This window comes from Gorilla gorilla, chromosome 7 (assembly GCF_029281585.2).
Source record: "Gorilla gorilla gorilla isolate KB3781 chromosome 7, NHGRI_mGorGor1-v2.1_pri, whole genome shotgun sequence".
NCBI lineage: Eukaryota > Metazoa > Chordata > Mammalia > Primates > Hominidae > Gorilla > Gorilla gorilla.
In genome coordinates this window covers 26,438,816-26,450,025 of record NC_073231.2, presented here as the reverse complement: position 1 = coordinate 26,450,025, position 11,210 = coordinate 26,438,816, and the positions used below count along the sequence as shown (strand labels likewise).

The 11,210-nt window shown below is 49.5% G+C and overlaps 1 protein-coding gene and 1 non-coding gene across 2 annotated transcripts; one reads left to right on the top strand and one right to left on the bottom strand.

Moving 5' to 3' along the window:
• Positions 1-2,791: 2,791 nt before the first annotated feature.
• On the bottom strand, positions 2,792-8,865 carry POLR3D (RNA polymerase III subunit D). The gene is made up of 9 exons (XM_019032605.4): positions 8,768-8,865; positions 8,337-8,506; positions 6,690-6,733; positions 5,950-6,101; positions 5,681-5,805; positions 5,308-5,476; positions 4,648-4,913; positions 3,732-3,884; positions 2,792-3,563 (listed from the first exon to the last, which is right to left on the bottom strand). The coding sequence occupies exons 2-9, from the start codon at positions 8,499-8,501 to the stop codon at positions 3,441-3,443; spliced, it is 1,197 nt and encodes a 398-aa protein (XP_018888150.2). The 5' UTR covers positions 8,502-8,506; positions 8,768-8,865; the 3' UTR covers positions 2,792-3,440.
• A 20-nt stretch (positions 8,866-8,885) lies between these two features.
• Positions 8,886-8,996, top strand: MIR320A (microRNA mir-320a). The gene has a single exon (NR_106293.1). It is a non-coding gene; the product is annotated as a microRNA mir-320a (primary transcript).
• Positions 8,997-11,210: the final 2,214 nt, after the last annotated feature.

Genomic DNA, 11,210 nt, shown 5'->3' with positions numbered 1-11,210 from the left:
CTCACGCCTGTAATCCCAGCACTTGGGAGGCTGAGGCAGGTAGATCACTTGAGGTGAGGAGTTTGAGACCAGCCTGGCCAACATAGTGAAACTCCTGTCTCTACTAAAAGTACAAAAATTAGCCAGGTGTGGTGGCGTGTGCCTGTAATCCCAGCTATCTAGGGGGCTGAGGCGGGAGGATCACTTGAACCTGGGAGACAGAGTTGCAGTAAGCCAAGATCACACCACTGGGCGACAGAGTGAGACTCCATCTCAAAAAACAAAACAGAACAAAACAAAACAAAACTAACATGCTCACGTACCTGCTGAATCTAAAATAAAATAATATACACTAAAATGTTAAAATTGATTTTAGTAGAATAAAAGGTGACTGAACATTTTAAAAAGTTATGCCTAGATGAATACTTTATGATTTTACATTGCAGCATTTTTTGAACATGGCAGCAGCTACTATGAATTGTCTATCCAACTGCCACTCCAGCTTCCTCCCTACTAACAAAACCCCAGCTCAAGGGCAAGTGTGCTCAGTGCCAGGGGATACACTAGTCGACCCATCCCCCTTTGCCAGGGCCTGGTCCAAGAGTGGGCACGCGGCCCCACTCTATAAAGAGACAGGGGGGAGGTTGCTGGAGCTGCTGACGGTTATTCCCGGATAAGGGCAGAATGAGAAGGCTCCTGTACTACTGTCCACTCTGGCTGTGGACACCATCATTTGCAGAATGATGCTTGGCGCAGGAGCAGCCATTCTGCAATACTGAGGATGGCAAAGCAGACGGTTCCAAGGAAATCCTGATGACATTTTGGCTTCCACCCAACTCTAGAACCATCTATTTACAGACTTTTTGCTATGTGAGATAAACATTCCCATTGCTTAAGCCACCGTCAGGCTAATTTTCTGTTACTTGTGCTGATCACATCCTGTTACAGGCAGTTATCTGTCTGGCACCGAATAAATGCCTCATGTTCACTCTAATTTAAAAGCAACCCTATTAAGCTACTACTGTCTCGCTCTTACATAAAATAAAATAAATAAAATCAAGCTTAAAGAGGATAAGTGATTTTTTCCAACCAAAGTTACTGGTGGAGTCAGATTCAAACCCAACCGTGACTCGACAGCCCGGACTCTGCCACTTAAACATGTAGTTAGAAAAGTGTGCAAACCTATTGTTCCTTCTTTCTGTATTTAACAGAAAGCATATACACAGATGCAGGGAGCAACAAATTTGCATCCACTTGCACTCATGTATAAATTTGGCTTTGGGCTCTTCTCCTGTGTCATTTGTCCATATTCCTTGGTAGAAATGCATGCCTCAGGGGCCCGACCAAGAAGGTGGACTCTCCTCTCTTTTCCCACACTTATTAATAAGACCTAATTTGTGCATCAGGGATCTAGAGACAGGTTGTGAGGACTTTGATACGGAGACATAAGGTTCAAGCCAAGACATCTGAATGGGCGAAATGAACGTGAAAGCAGTACATGTTCTTCCTCAAACTTTCTTGGAAGGGTCAGAAAACAGAAGATTGAAAAATACCCAATATCTAACATCGGGCCATTGAGTTCGTCCAAAAAAAGCAAAAGAGTATTTCTGAACCAAAGAAACAGAATAGAAAGAGAGGATGAGAATGGAGACCTGCTGGCCGTGGATCAGCTATTTAAAGGAAGAAAGGGCTGGAGCCCAGAGTTAACCAAAGCTTAGCCTTAGACCAAACAGGGCTTCCCAGCACAGATTTCCAAGGAACCCTTTCTGCTCCAGTCCTCTACAGTGAGAAGAGCCCAGAATAACACTATCCAATGGAGCTGACATGAGCTTCAGCACCAGAAAGGGTGATATGGTCACCAAATATTCAGTCAGCCTCACAGCTGCTGGCTGGGCAGGTTGAGGGCTTTGTAGGAAAAGCCCAGCCTTGACAAATGAGTAACAGGCTTGAGGAACTTTGAAAAGAAGGAAAGTGAGCCTGAAGGAAGATGTACCCAAAATCTAAGGGGCCACTAGGAATCAGGGATGGGGGTGGAGGGGAAGCGGTTCTTCCTGAGCCCCTGTGGTTCATACTGTCCCAGAGGCCATGTGCCACGACGCCAGCAAAGGAAAGTTGTGCCATCAGCGTCTAACAGCCACACACGCTGCCGCATGAGACCTTTTTCTAACCTGCAAACGTCTCCCCAGCTGAACCAGGGAAAACCCCAGCCCTACTGTCAAGACAAGAGGAGAAGCTGTTCCTCCAGGGACAACACAGTACAATGACCTGGTAAAGGGAAAAGGATCACAGACCCAAAAAAGTAACACTGAGTAGGTGGCTCTGGCAGTGCTAGGACAGGAGACAGAGGCAGGCCTCTGAAACCCAAAGTTTTTGAAGTGGGCATCATCGGCCAAGTGTCAAAGAGGCCATTATTCAATACATCCCTAACTTCTCTTATGAAGGATTTAGTTTTTTTGTTAGCAATATGTGACTTCGGCTCATACATGAGTACTAACTGCAAAGGAAAGAGTGCAGGGAACGTGTCCTGGGCCCAACATGTCCCCCAAAGGCTTTTGTAGGGTGCTGGGAGGGGTCTCTGACTTCTTCCTTTCTATTACCTGCAGCTATTACAGTAACTCACACAGGGGGCACCTGGCTAATAGGAGCCAGGAGAAAAAGGCATAGAACAGTCTGACACCATAAATTTAGGGCATCAGGCCCAGGGTGAGGACGGGATATAAAGCAGGAAGGGGCAAGAGTGGGGACGGGAGCAGCTCTAGTCGCTGCTTCTGGGGGACTTAGAATCTCTATTTTGTTTGAAAATAGACTCAGGTAGAGAAAAAGGACATGAACGTTTATTGAGTGCCTGCTGGTTCTGGCCTTGTGCAGTTTTCATCTATAATAGCCCATGAATCCTCACGCCAACCCTGGAGGTAGGTATCATCCCCATTTGTGTCGGATGAGGTATAGGAGGCTCAGAAAGGTTAGGTAGTTTGTCCAAGGACACAGAACCAGGAACTGGCAAGCTGGGACCGAGTGCTTAAGTCTCAGACTCAATCCTTGCTCTCTCTCCTATACTGCCTCCAGGAGGAAGGGGGGAGCACCAGCAGAAGCTGCAGTCCACACACTTCCTGCCCCTGTGACCCAGCAGGCACCAAGAGAAGCCAGCCCCTTCACACAGACCCTCCCCATCTACCCTTGGAGGATGCATCAGTGGAAGAGATTAAGACATAAATACAAAAATAAATAGCAAGGCCAAGTCCCCAGCAGCAAGGATGTGCCATCTCCACGCTGCAGGAAGGTCACTGTGCCATTCACAGCTGCTGTGGGAGGAAACCCTGGGGGACCTGGAACAATGGCTGCCAAAGGCTGGAGTGAGTGGGCTCAGTGGGCCCCTTCTGGGTCTCACAGATTCAAGAACAAAATGTCTGGAGCAGGCAGCAGCCATGGGCACAGGCGCCGTCCTCCTCCATCTGCTCATTTTACCGGTGTTTGTGATCCAAGAGGGATTCAAAATCAGGGGAACATACAAGTTTGTGCTTCACGTGTCCCAGGACTGTCATCTCCCCTGTCCTACTGTCTCCAAGGCCCACGGACACCAGCTCCTGCCAATTGACAGAGACAGTGATGAGAACCACCACCACGTGCCCGGCGTGTAGACCTGTGAATGGGGACATGATACTCCCAGAAACCCCCTCCCTTATTTAGCAGTGGCTCTTCAATCCTCCTTCACTCCTGAAAGGGTCCCTCCTTGGCCCTAAAGAGGCTCTTACCTGCAGGAAGGAGCAGGCAGTTCCCATGGTCACGTCCAGAGTCACCTTGCCCAGGAGGAGTTGCACCCTTCCAGACTTGCGGATGAGTAGCTTGCCAACCTGACCCTCTGTCAGGTCAGCCAGGGTACAAGCATTCTCTGCCAACCTGGCTTCCTGCGGAGAAAACCAGAGGATGGACACTGGGCTAGGAGCTCTTTCCTCCATCTTTCATGAACCCCCTTCTACTCCCCAAGAGAAAGGCACAGCAAAGGTCAAAATGAGCTCCCCAAAGAGTGCCTTCTCCTAGGGCTGTCTGCTATGGTTAAAATACAAAACCCACAGCAAACAAATACATAAACGGACAAAATATCAGGAACTGCTGAAGCTGAGTTCTGGTACATGGTGGTTTACGTTCTTATTTTTTTGAGACAAGGTCTGACTCTGTCGCCAAGGTTGGGGTATAGTGGCGTGATCTAGGCTTACTGCAACCTCTGCCTCCTGGACTCAAGCCATTCCCCCACCTCAGCCTCCCAAGTAGCGGGGACTACAGGCACACGCCACCATGCCTGGCTAATTTTTGTATTAGCCATGGTGTCACCATGTTGCCCAGGCTAGTCGCGAACTCCTGGGCTCAAGTGATCCTCCTGTCTCAGCCTCCCAAAGTGCTGGGATTAGAGGCATGAGCCACCGCACCTGGCCATATGTTCTCTCATTTGTGTTTGAAATATTTCCTTATAAGAAGTGAACACACACCCCCACAACACATACACAATTGGGGTTGGAGGTACAAAGCCCCATGGCTCTTGCAGGCGTCAAGAATAACCACCCATTATTGTCCCATTTCAGCCAGGGTGACACGGCTTTGCTTCCCACTACAGGTCACCACTTCCCCTCCCAGTCCCCGACTTGATTCCCGCAGGCCTCTGTCTGAGCATACTCGGTCTTTCTCCTGCTTGATGAGCACCACCTGTCCGTCCTCGCCCTGCACCTCTGTCTTGATAGGCTTGATGTCCTGGGTGGGTGGCTGGCCAGGGAGGGTGTCTGGCAGCTGCAGAAACAGCAGTTCCTCTTCCTTGGTGAGGCTCAGCTCCCTCAGCAGCTCTGCCACAGATACATCCTTCGGGAGGCCTGGAGTCTTCCTGGCTGCTTTGGGAGGAGCCTTCATCTTGGCCTCTTCCTCCTCATCTCGTGGCTCCTCTTTCACTGCCCGGGTGATAGACATGGAATGCTATCAGGTGACCACCCTCCATACCAGCTCACTGTTACCAGTCCTTTGCCCCTGTCTGCTCCACTGTCACTCAGCCAGGGAGTGGGAAGGAGGCACCAGTTATAGAGAGGGGCAAAAGACAACACGTTCAAGTCTCGCGTGACTTATCTAAAAAGGGACATCTGAAGCTGAGCCCACTGCTCCCTGTCAATACAGGAACCCTCTGCGAGGGAGAATGGAGCATCTTTGTTCAGCTCATGTATCTTACAGCCGGAATGGGAGGACCTGCTCATGAGCAGCAGTCAGGGGCACATGCAAGGGATGCCTGATGCAAGGGATTCCTGGGGAGCAGCCATGGAATTGGAGATGAGAAGTTAACCGACAGAGTACCTTTCACAGCAGGTATGTCCACCTCCATGTCCTCTTCCTTGGGGCCAGCCAGCCAAGGTTTAACATCTGGTTCGTCATTTTCTTCCTTAAAAAGCCATCCTGAGTGAGCCAGCGGCAGCTGCACAGGCATATTTCGAGTGTCGTTCCTCAGGCCGGGGTCATCGAGGAACTGCCAAAGAGAGTCTGGGTCATCCAGCCTGCTAGCACATGCACCTGGATCAAAGTCTGCTTTAGTCCCTTTCTAACCAAAGATTCCTGCTGCTCCCCAGGATTCCAGGACATTAGTAAGCTCTTCTACCCCTCACCTGGCTCCCCAGAAGCCCTGTTCTACAGCCACAAGGAAATCCCTTCCCCCCAGCCTCCTGGTACCCACATCGTCCTTCTCCAGCATACGCAAGATCTGTTTAGTTTCTTCGTCTGTCTCTCTCTTCTCTTTTTTGATGTTGATGATATGAGAAGGTCCCATGTCTGACACATCCACTGTCTTATCCCAGTTCCCTGTGGGAAATCACCCAGGTCACTAGGGATCGATAAGGAAGATGCCAACAGCAAGGAAAACGGAAATGGGAGTGGGGAAATTCCACTGCTCTCGCCCTTCTCTTGGGCAGTCTGAACTGAAATTCACTGATTCCTTCCTTATACCTTTTTTCTTCATCATTTCGGCTGGGCCCTGCTCAAAGATGGAGTGAGACTGGATCACTTCTGGACGGCCTCGCCCTCGTCCATGCCCCTCTCGTTGTCGGTCTCTGTCCCTTTCACGCTTCTCCTTCTTGACAGTTACTTCTTCCTTGGGCCTGGAAAAAAGAATGGATTAAGGGAAACCACTCACTCACTGTGTCTCCAAAATCTGGCCTTACTCTCCCATACCACTTCACTCCAAGACAGTGGAGAGTTTGAGCCAATAATTACACCATGAGAAGCAGAATCCAATCCTAATTCTAGCACTTTTCTCACTTCCTTGATGAGGAAGGATTTTTTCAGTTTGCTTTACTTTACCTTCTTGTCCAAAAATGTAGATTTTTGTTTGCATTGGGACTGAAAGCAGGAAGGCAGAAATGCAAAGGAACTTCAGGGAAAGTGTGATACATCTTTGTTTAAACTATTGGCTCTCAACTCGGGCAACAAAGAGAATCACTCCATTCTACTGCCAGCAAGTTAAATCACAATTTCTAAAGATGGAACCCTAGACACCAGTATTTATTTATTTATTTATTTTTTAAAGCTTGCAGAATCACCTAGGAGCCAGGGTTGAAAATCACTAGTGAAAAGAACTGAAGATATAAATTTAAATTTTGGAGCTACAAACCTAGTTATTTCCCCCAAAGCCCCAAATTCAGAGCAAGTAAATAAGGGGCAAGTATTCAGAAGGCCTAGCTACTTACTCTTCCTTGATCTTCCGACTGATGATATTTGGGGTGAAGGTTTTCTGAAAGCAAAATACAGGAGTCACTGATGTGTTAGGTTCTGACCCCAAAGTACAGAGGAAAATAAAAATTCCCACAGGGCATCTTCTACAGACCAAGGCCACCATGGCTCTCGTTGGCACATTCCACAGTGCTGTCAGTTTTATAGATACACATGTGCCTGAAAAGGAGGAATGTCATAGTGTGGTAGCAGTGGAGTTACACATAGAAGGGGGCACCAAAACCCACTTTTAACCAGTAGCCTTAGGTTCTGCCTCTGAAAGAAGATCCTCTGGGACTTCTAAAAGCAAAGGAATTTCTCTGGTCTCACCTCTTCTCTTCAAACTGCTATAGAGACCAGTCAGTATCATGGGGGAACAGCTCTAGCAGCAAGGCCTAAGTAGGGAAGGCCATAGATCTGCCAACACTCTCAATCAGGTGACTATGGACTGTCACCACAATTTTCCAAGGCAAAGTAGGTTTTTAAAAACTGCTTTATGGCTGGGCGTTGTGGCTCATGCCTGTAAACCCAGCACTTTGGGAGGCCAAGGTGGGTGGATCACGAGGTCAGGAGTTCAAGATCAGCCTGGCCAAGATGGTGAAACCCGTCTCTACTAAAAACTACAAAAATTAGCTGGGCGCGGTGGCGGGCCCCTGTAATCCCAGCTACTCGGGAGGCTGAGGCAGGAGAATCGCTTGAACCCGGGAGGCGGAGGTTGCAGTGAGCTGAGATGGTGCCTCTGCACTCCAGCCTGGGCGACAGAAAGAGATTCCGTTAAAAACAAAACAAAAAAACAAGAAACTGCTTTATTCGGCCGGGAGCGGTGGCTCACACCTGTAATCCCAGCACTTTGGGAGGCCGAGGCAGGCGGGCGGATCACGAGGTCAGGGGTTCAAGAACAGCCTGGCCAACATGGCAAAACCCTGTGTCTACTAAAAATACAAAAATCAGCTGGGCATGGTGGCGGGCGCCTGTAATCCCAGCTACTCAGGAGGATGAGGCAGGAGAATCGCTCAAACCTGGGAGGCAGAGGTTGCAGTGAGCTGAGATCATGCCATTGCACTCCAGCCTGGGGGACAACGGCAAGACTTCCTCTCAAAAAAAACCAAAACCAAAACCAAAACCTGCTTTGTTCTTCTGTCATCCTGACCCCACCCCTTTCTGGGCTACTCTTGACATCCACAGTTATATACACATGGGAGAGGCCACAGAGCCTCGAATGCCATGCTTAGGATTCATCATACTCTAGATAAAAAGTTTGCACACAGAGATGGTGAATTCTGAACCCTCTAAGACTGCGAAGTTTATGCCTGTCTGGCTTTCATGGGTTTCTTAAAGATGTCCAAACACACAATAAAAGTAAATAAACACTGTTCAAATTGCTTTTGAACGACTTTAACTTATTAGGATTCTCTGCCCTTCAACCACCTCTCGGAGTCATTTCAACATCTTGTACTCAGTACCTAGATTTGAAGGTAGGACAGACTCCCTAGAATTTAAAGAGGGGTAGGCTTGAGGCCCAACGACAGTACTGACACACAGTAGGTCCTACACAAACATTAGTTGAATCATGGGGCTTGGAATTCAAGGTAGTTGAGTTTCTTTAGAAACGCGCCGTTGGGTACCTTCTTGACTCCCCCGAGGGTGAGGTCCCTGGAACGGATGGAGGGAAGGCGGCCGGGGGTGAGGGGAGGCGCCGGCCGCCGCCCGATGAGCCCCCGGGCCCCAGTCAGGAGAGATCGGGGCCCTCCCGGCGTGCTGGGCTCGCCGGCGGCGTTTCCTTCCGACATGTTGCCTGGGAAAGAAGGGGCGACGAGATCACCAGAGGGGACTGACACGCGAACCCTGGCGGAACCCCACCCCCTTGCTTTCCGGTCCCCCAGTCGGTGCGTCCCTCCAGTGGCCTCTCAGCTCCTCCCCTCCCACGTGGCGAGACTCCCGGGACCACCCAGGTGAGAGCCTTTGGCTCGCGACACGCCCTCTCCAGGAACCCCGCCCAGGAACCAGACAGGGACGCACCCGGGCCGCGGCTCCACACCGCGCGTCACAACCTCACCTGCAGCGCGACCCGCCGCCAGCCTTCGGTCTCCGCGCCGGGCGGAAGTCTGCGTGGCAGGGCCTGGGCGCCGCCATCTTGGCGCGTGGCGGAAGTGACGTTCGGGGGGCGGGACTGGGCCACAGTATTTATTAGGCGGCGCTTCGCTCCCCTCCGCCTTCTCTTCCCGGTTCTTCCCGGAGTCGGGAAAAGCTGGGTTGAGAGGGCGAAAAAGGATGAGGTAACTGGTCTGGGCTACGCTATGCTGCGGCGCTCGGGGGTCTTGGCCTCCGGGCGGTGGCGTGGAGGCGCCAAGATCAGGGTCCCGGGTCTTGTCGGCCACCACGCCGCATTGTGAGGATTCGCCTCGGCGGAGCCCCTGGGAGCTTGGGGGTAGCTGCTCGGGATGGGGCGAGGGGCGCGGCGCGGCGCAGAGAGTGAGACCTGGACTTAAGAGTCGGGGAGTCCTGGGCCACACCAGCCCTGTCTGCCGGTTCTCCATGGTGACCTTGGAGTGGTCACTACCTCCGGGCAGCGACCTCGCCCACTTTTGGGGACCCCTTCCCTGTGCTCCTGGTGGAGTCCTGGGGTGAGGCTGTGGGGACAGCTTGGAACAGCCGCAGTGGACCAACCGGTGCCCAGTCACACCCGCTTCTGATCACGAAGGCGGTGGCCCTCGTGTGCGCTCTTGGTCAAAGCCTGGAGGGAATTGGAATACCAAGTTTGCTCTACTGCTGGAGGAATTTAAAGAACTTTTGTTGACTTCAGCGTTTGTGATTTAACATAAAAAGTGTCATTTAATGTTATCCCCCATCCCCCAGACCGTATAAAAACCATGTAACAATATTATGGGGAGTTTGAGGAAAGGAAATCATTTCTACCAGAATGCCACGTAGAGTACTACTATTAAAAATTTTGTAATGTATCTTGTAGTCTTCACAGAGTTGTCGTATCACAATTTCGTGTCCTTTTTCTTTTCTTTCTTTCTTTCTTTTTTTTTTTTTTTTTTGAGACGAGGTTTCTCTCTGTTGCCCAGACGGGAGTGCAGTGGTGCGATCAACACACCGCAACCTCTGCCTCCCAGGCTCAAGCCATGCTTCCACCTCAGCCTCCTGAGTAGCTGGGACTACAAGTGCATGCCACCACGCCCGGCTAATTTTTTCTTTTTTTTGGTTTTTTTTTTTTTTTTATTTTTCGTAGAGACGGGGTTTCACTATGTTGCCCAGGCTGGTCTTGAACTCCTGAGGTCAAGTGATCCCACCCGCTTCGGCCTCCCAATGTGCTGGGATTACAGGCATCAGCCACCGCGCCTGGCCTGTATCCTCCTTTTTCAAATAACATTTCTCTGTTGCGACATCAAAGACTGCGTAGTTCTCCAGTGGCTGTATCATGATTTAAGTATTTCCCTGATTGTTTCTTTTTTCCCTGTTTTAAATAATGCTGCAGTGAATGTCTGGAACATTCGACTTGCTTTTTTTCGATTTTGTTTTTGTTTTTGTTTTCTTTTGGATTATATTCCCGGGATAGATTTCCCGTCCTGGGATAACTGGCCAAAAGAAGATTTTTTTTTTTTTAAGTAAATATTTGGGATGGGCATGGTGGCTTACGCTTGTAATCCCAGTGCTTTGGGAGGCGGAGGTGGGAGGATCGCTTGAAAGGCTCAGCAGTTGGAGATTGCAGTAGGCTATGATCCAGCCCTTGCACTCCAGCCTGGGTGACACAGCAAGACCCTATCTCTAAAAACATTTTTTAAATTAAACTTTTTATTTTGAGAACATTGTAGGTTCATGTAGAGTGGTAAGAAACAATGTAGAGAGATCCCAAGTACTGTTTACTCGTTTTCCCCCAGTAGTAACATCTTGCCACCAGAATATTGACATTGGTACAGTCAAGATACAAGAAGTTTCCATCACCCCAAGGATCCCTCTAGTTGCCCTTTTATAGCCACACCTCCCTCCCCCCACCTCCTCCCACCACTAATCTGTTCTCCATTTCTGCCATTTTGTTATTTCAAAAGTGTTATATAAATGGAATCATACAGTATGTGACTTCTTGGGATTGCTTTTTTCACTCGGCATTGTTCCCCGGAGATCATCCAAGTTGTGTGTATCAATAGTTCGTTCCATTTTATTGCAGAGTATTCATGGTTTGTTTAACCATTCACCCTTTGAAAGACATCTGGGTGGTTTTCCGTTTGGGGTTATTATGGATAAAGCTGCTGTGAAAATACATGTACGAGGTTTTGTGTGAACGTAAGTTTTTATTTCTCTGGGATAATTGCCCATGAGTGCAATCATTGGGTCATATGGTAGTTGTATCTTAGTTTTATAAGAAACTGCCAAGCTGCTTTCCACAGTGGCTGTACCATTTTGTACATGCACATTTTATGGTTCTTCATTCATATTGCTAAATTGCTTTCAAAAAGGATTGTGTGGCCGGGCATGGTGGCTCACGCCAGTAATGC

Coding starts and splice junctions, on each gene's coding strand:
- POLR3D (XM_019032605.4), bottom strand. CDS start 8,501: ATGTCGGAAGGAAACGCCGCCGGCGAGCCCAGCACGCCGGGAGGGCCC. Junction 6,734..8,336: donor CCCTCGGGGGAGTCAAGAAG/GTACCCAACGGC, acceptor TTTTGCTTTCAG/AAAACCTTCACCCCAAATAT. Junction 3,885..4,647: donor TCAAGCAGGAGAAAGACCGA/GTATGCTCAGAC, acceptor TTTTCTCCGCAG/GAAGCCAGGTTGGCAGAGAA.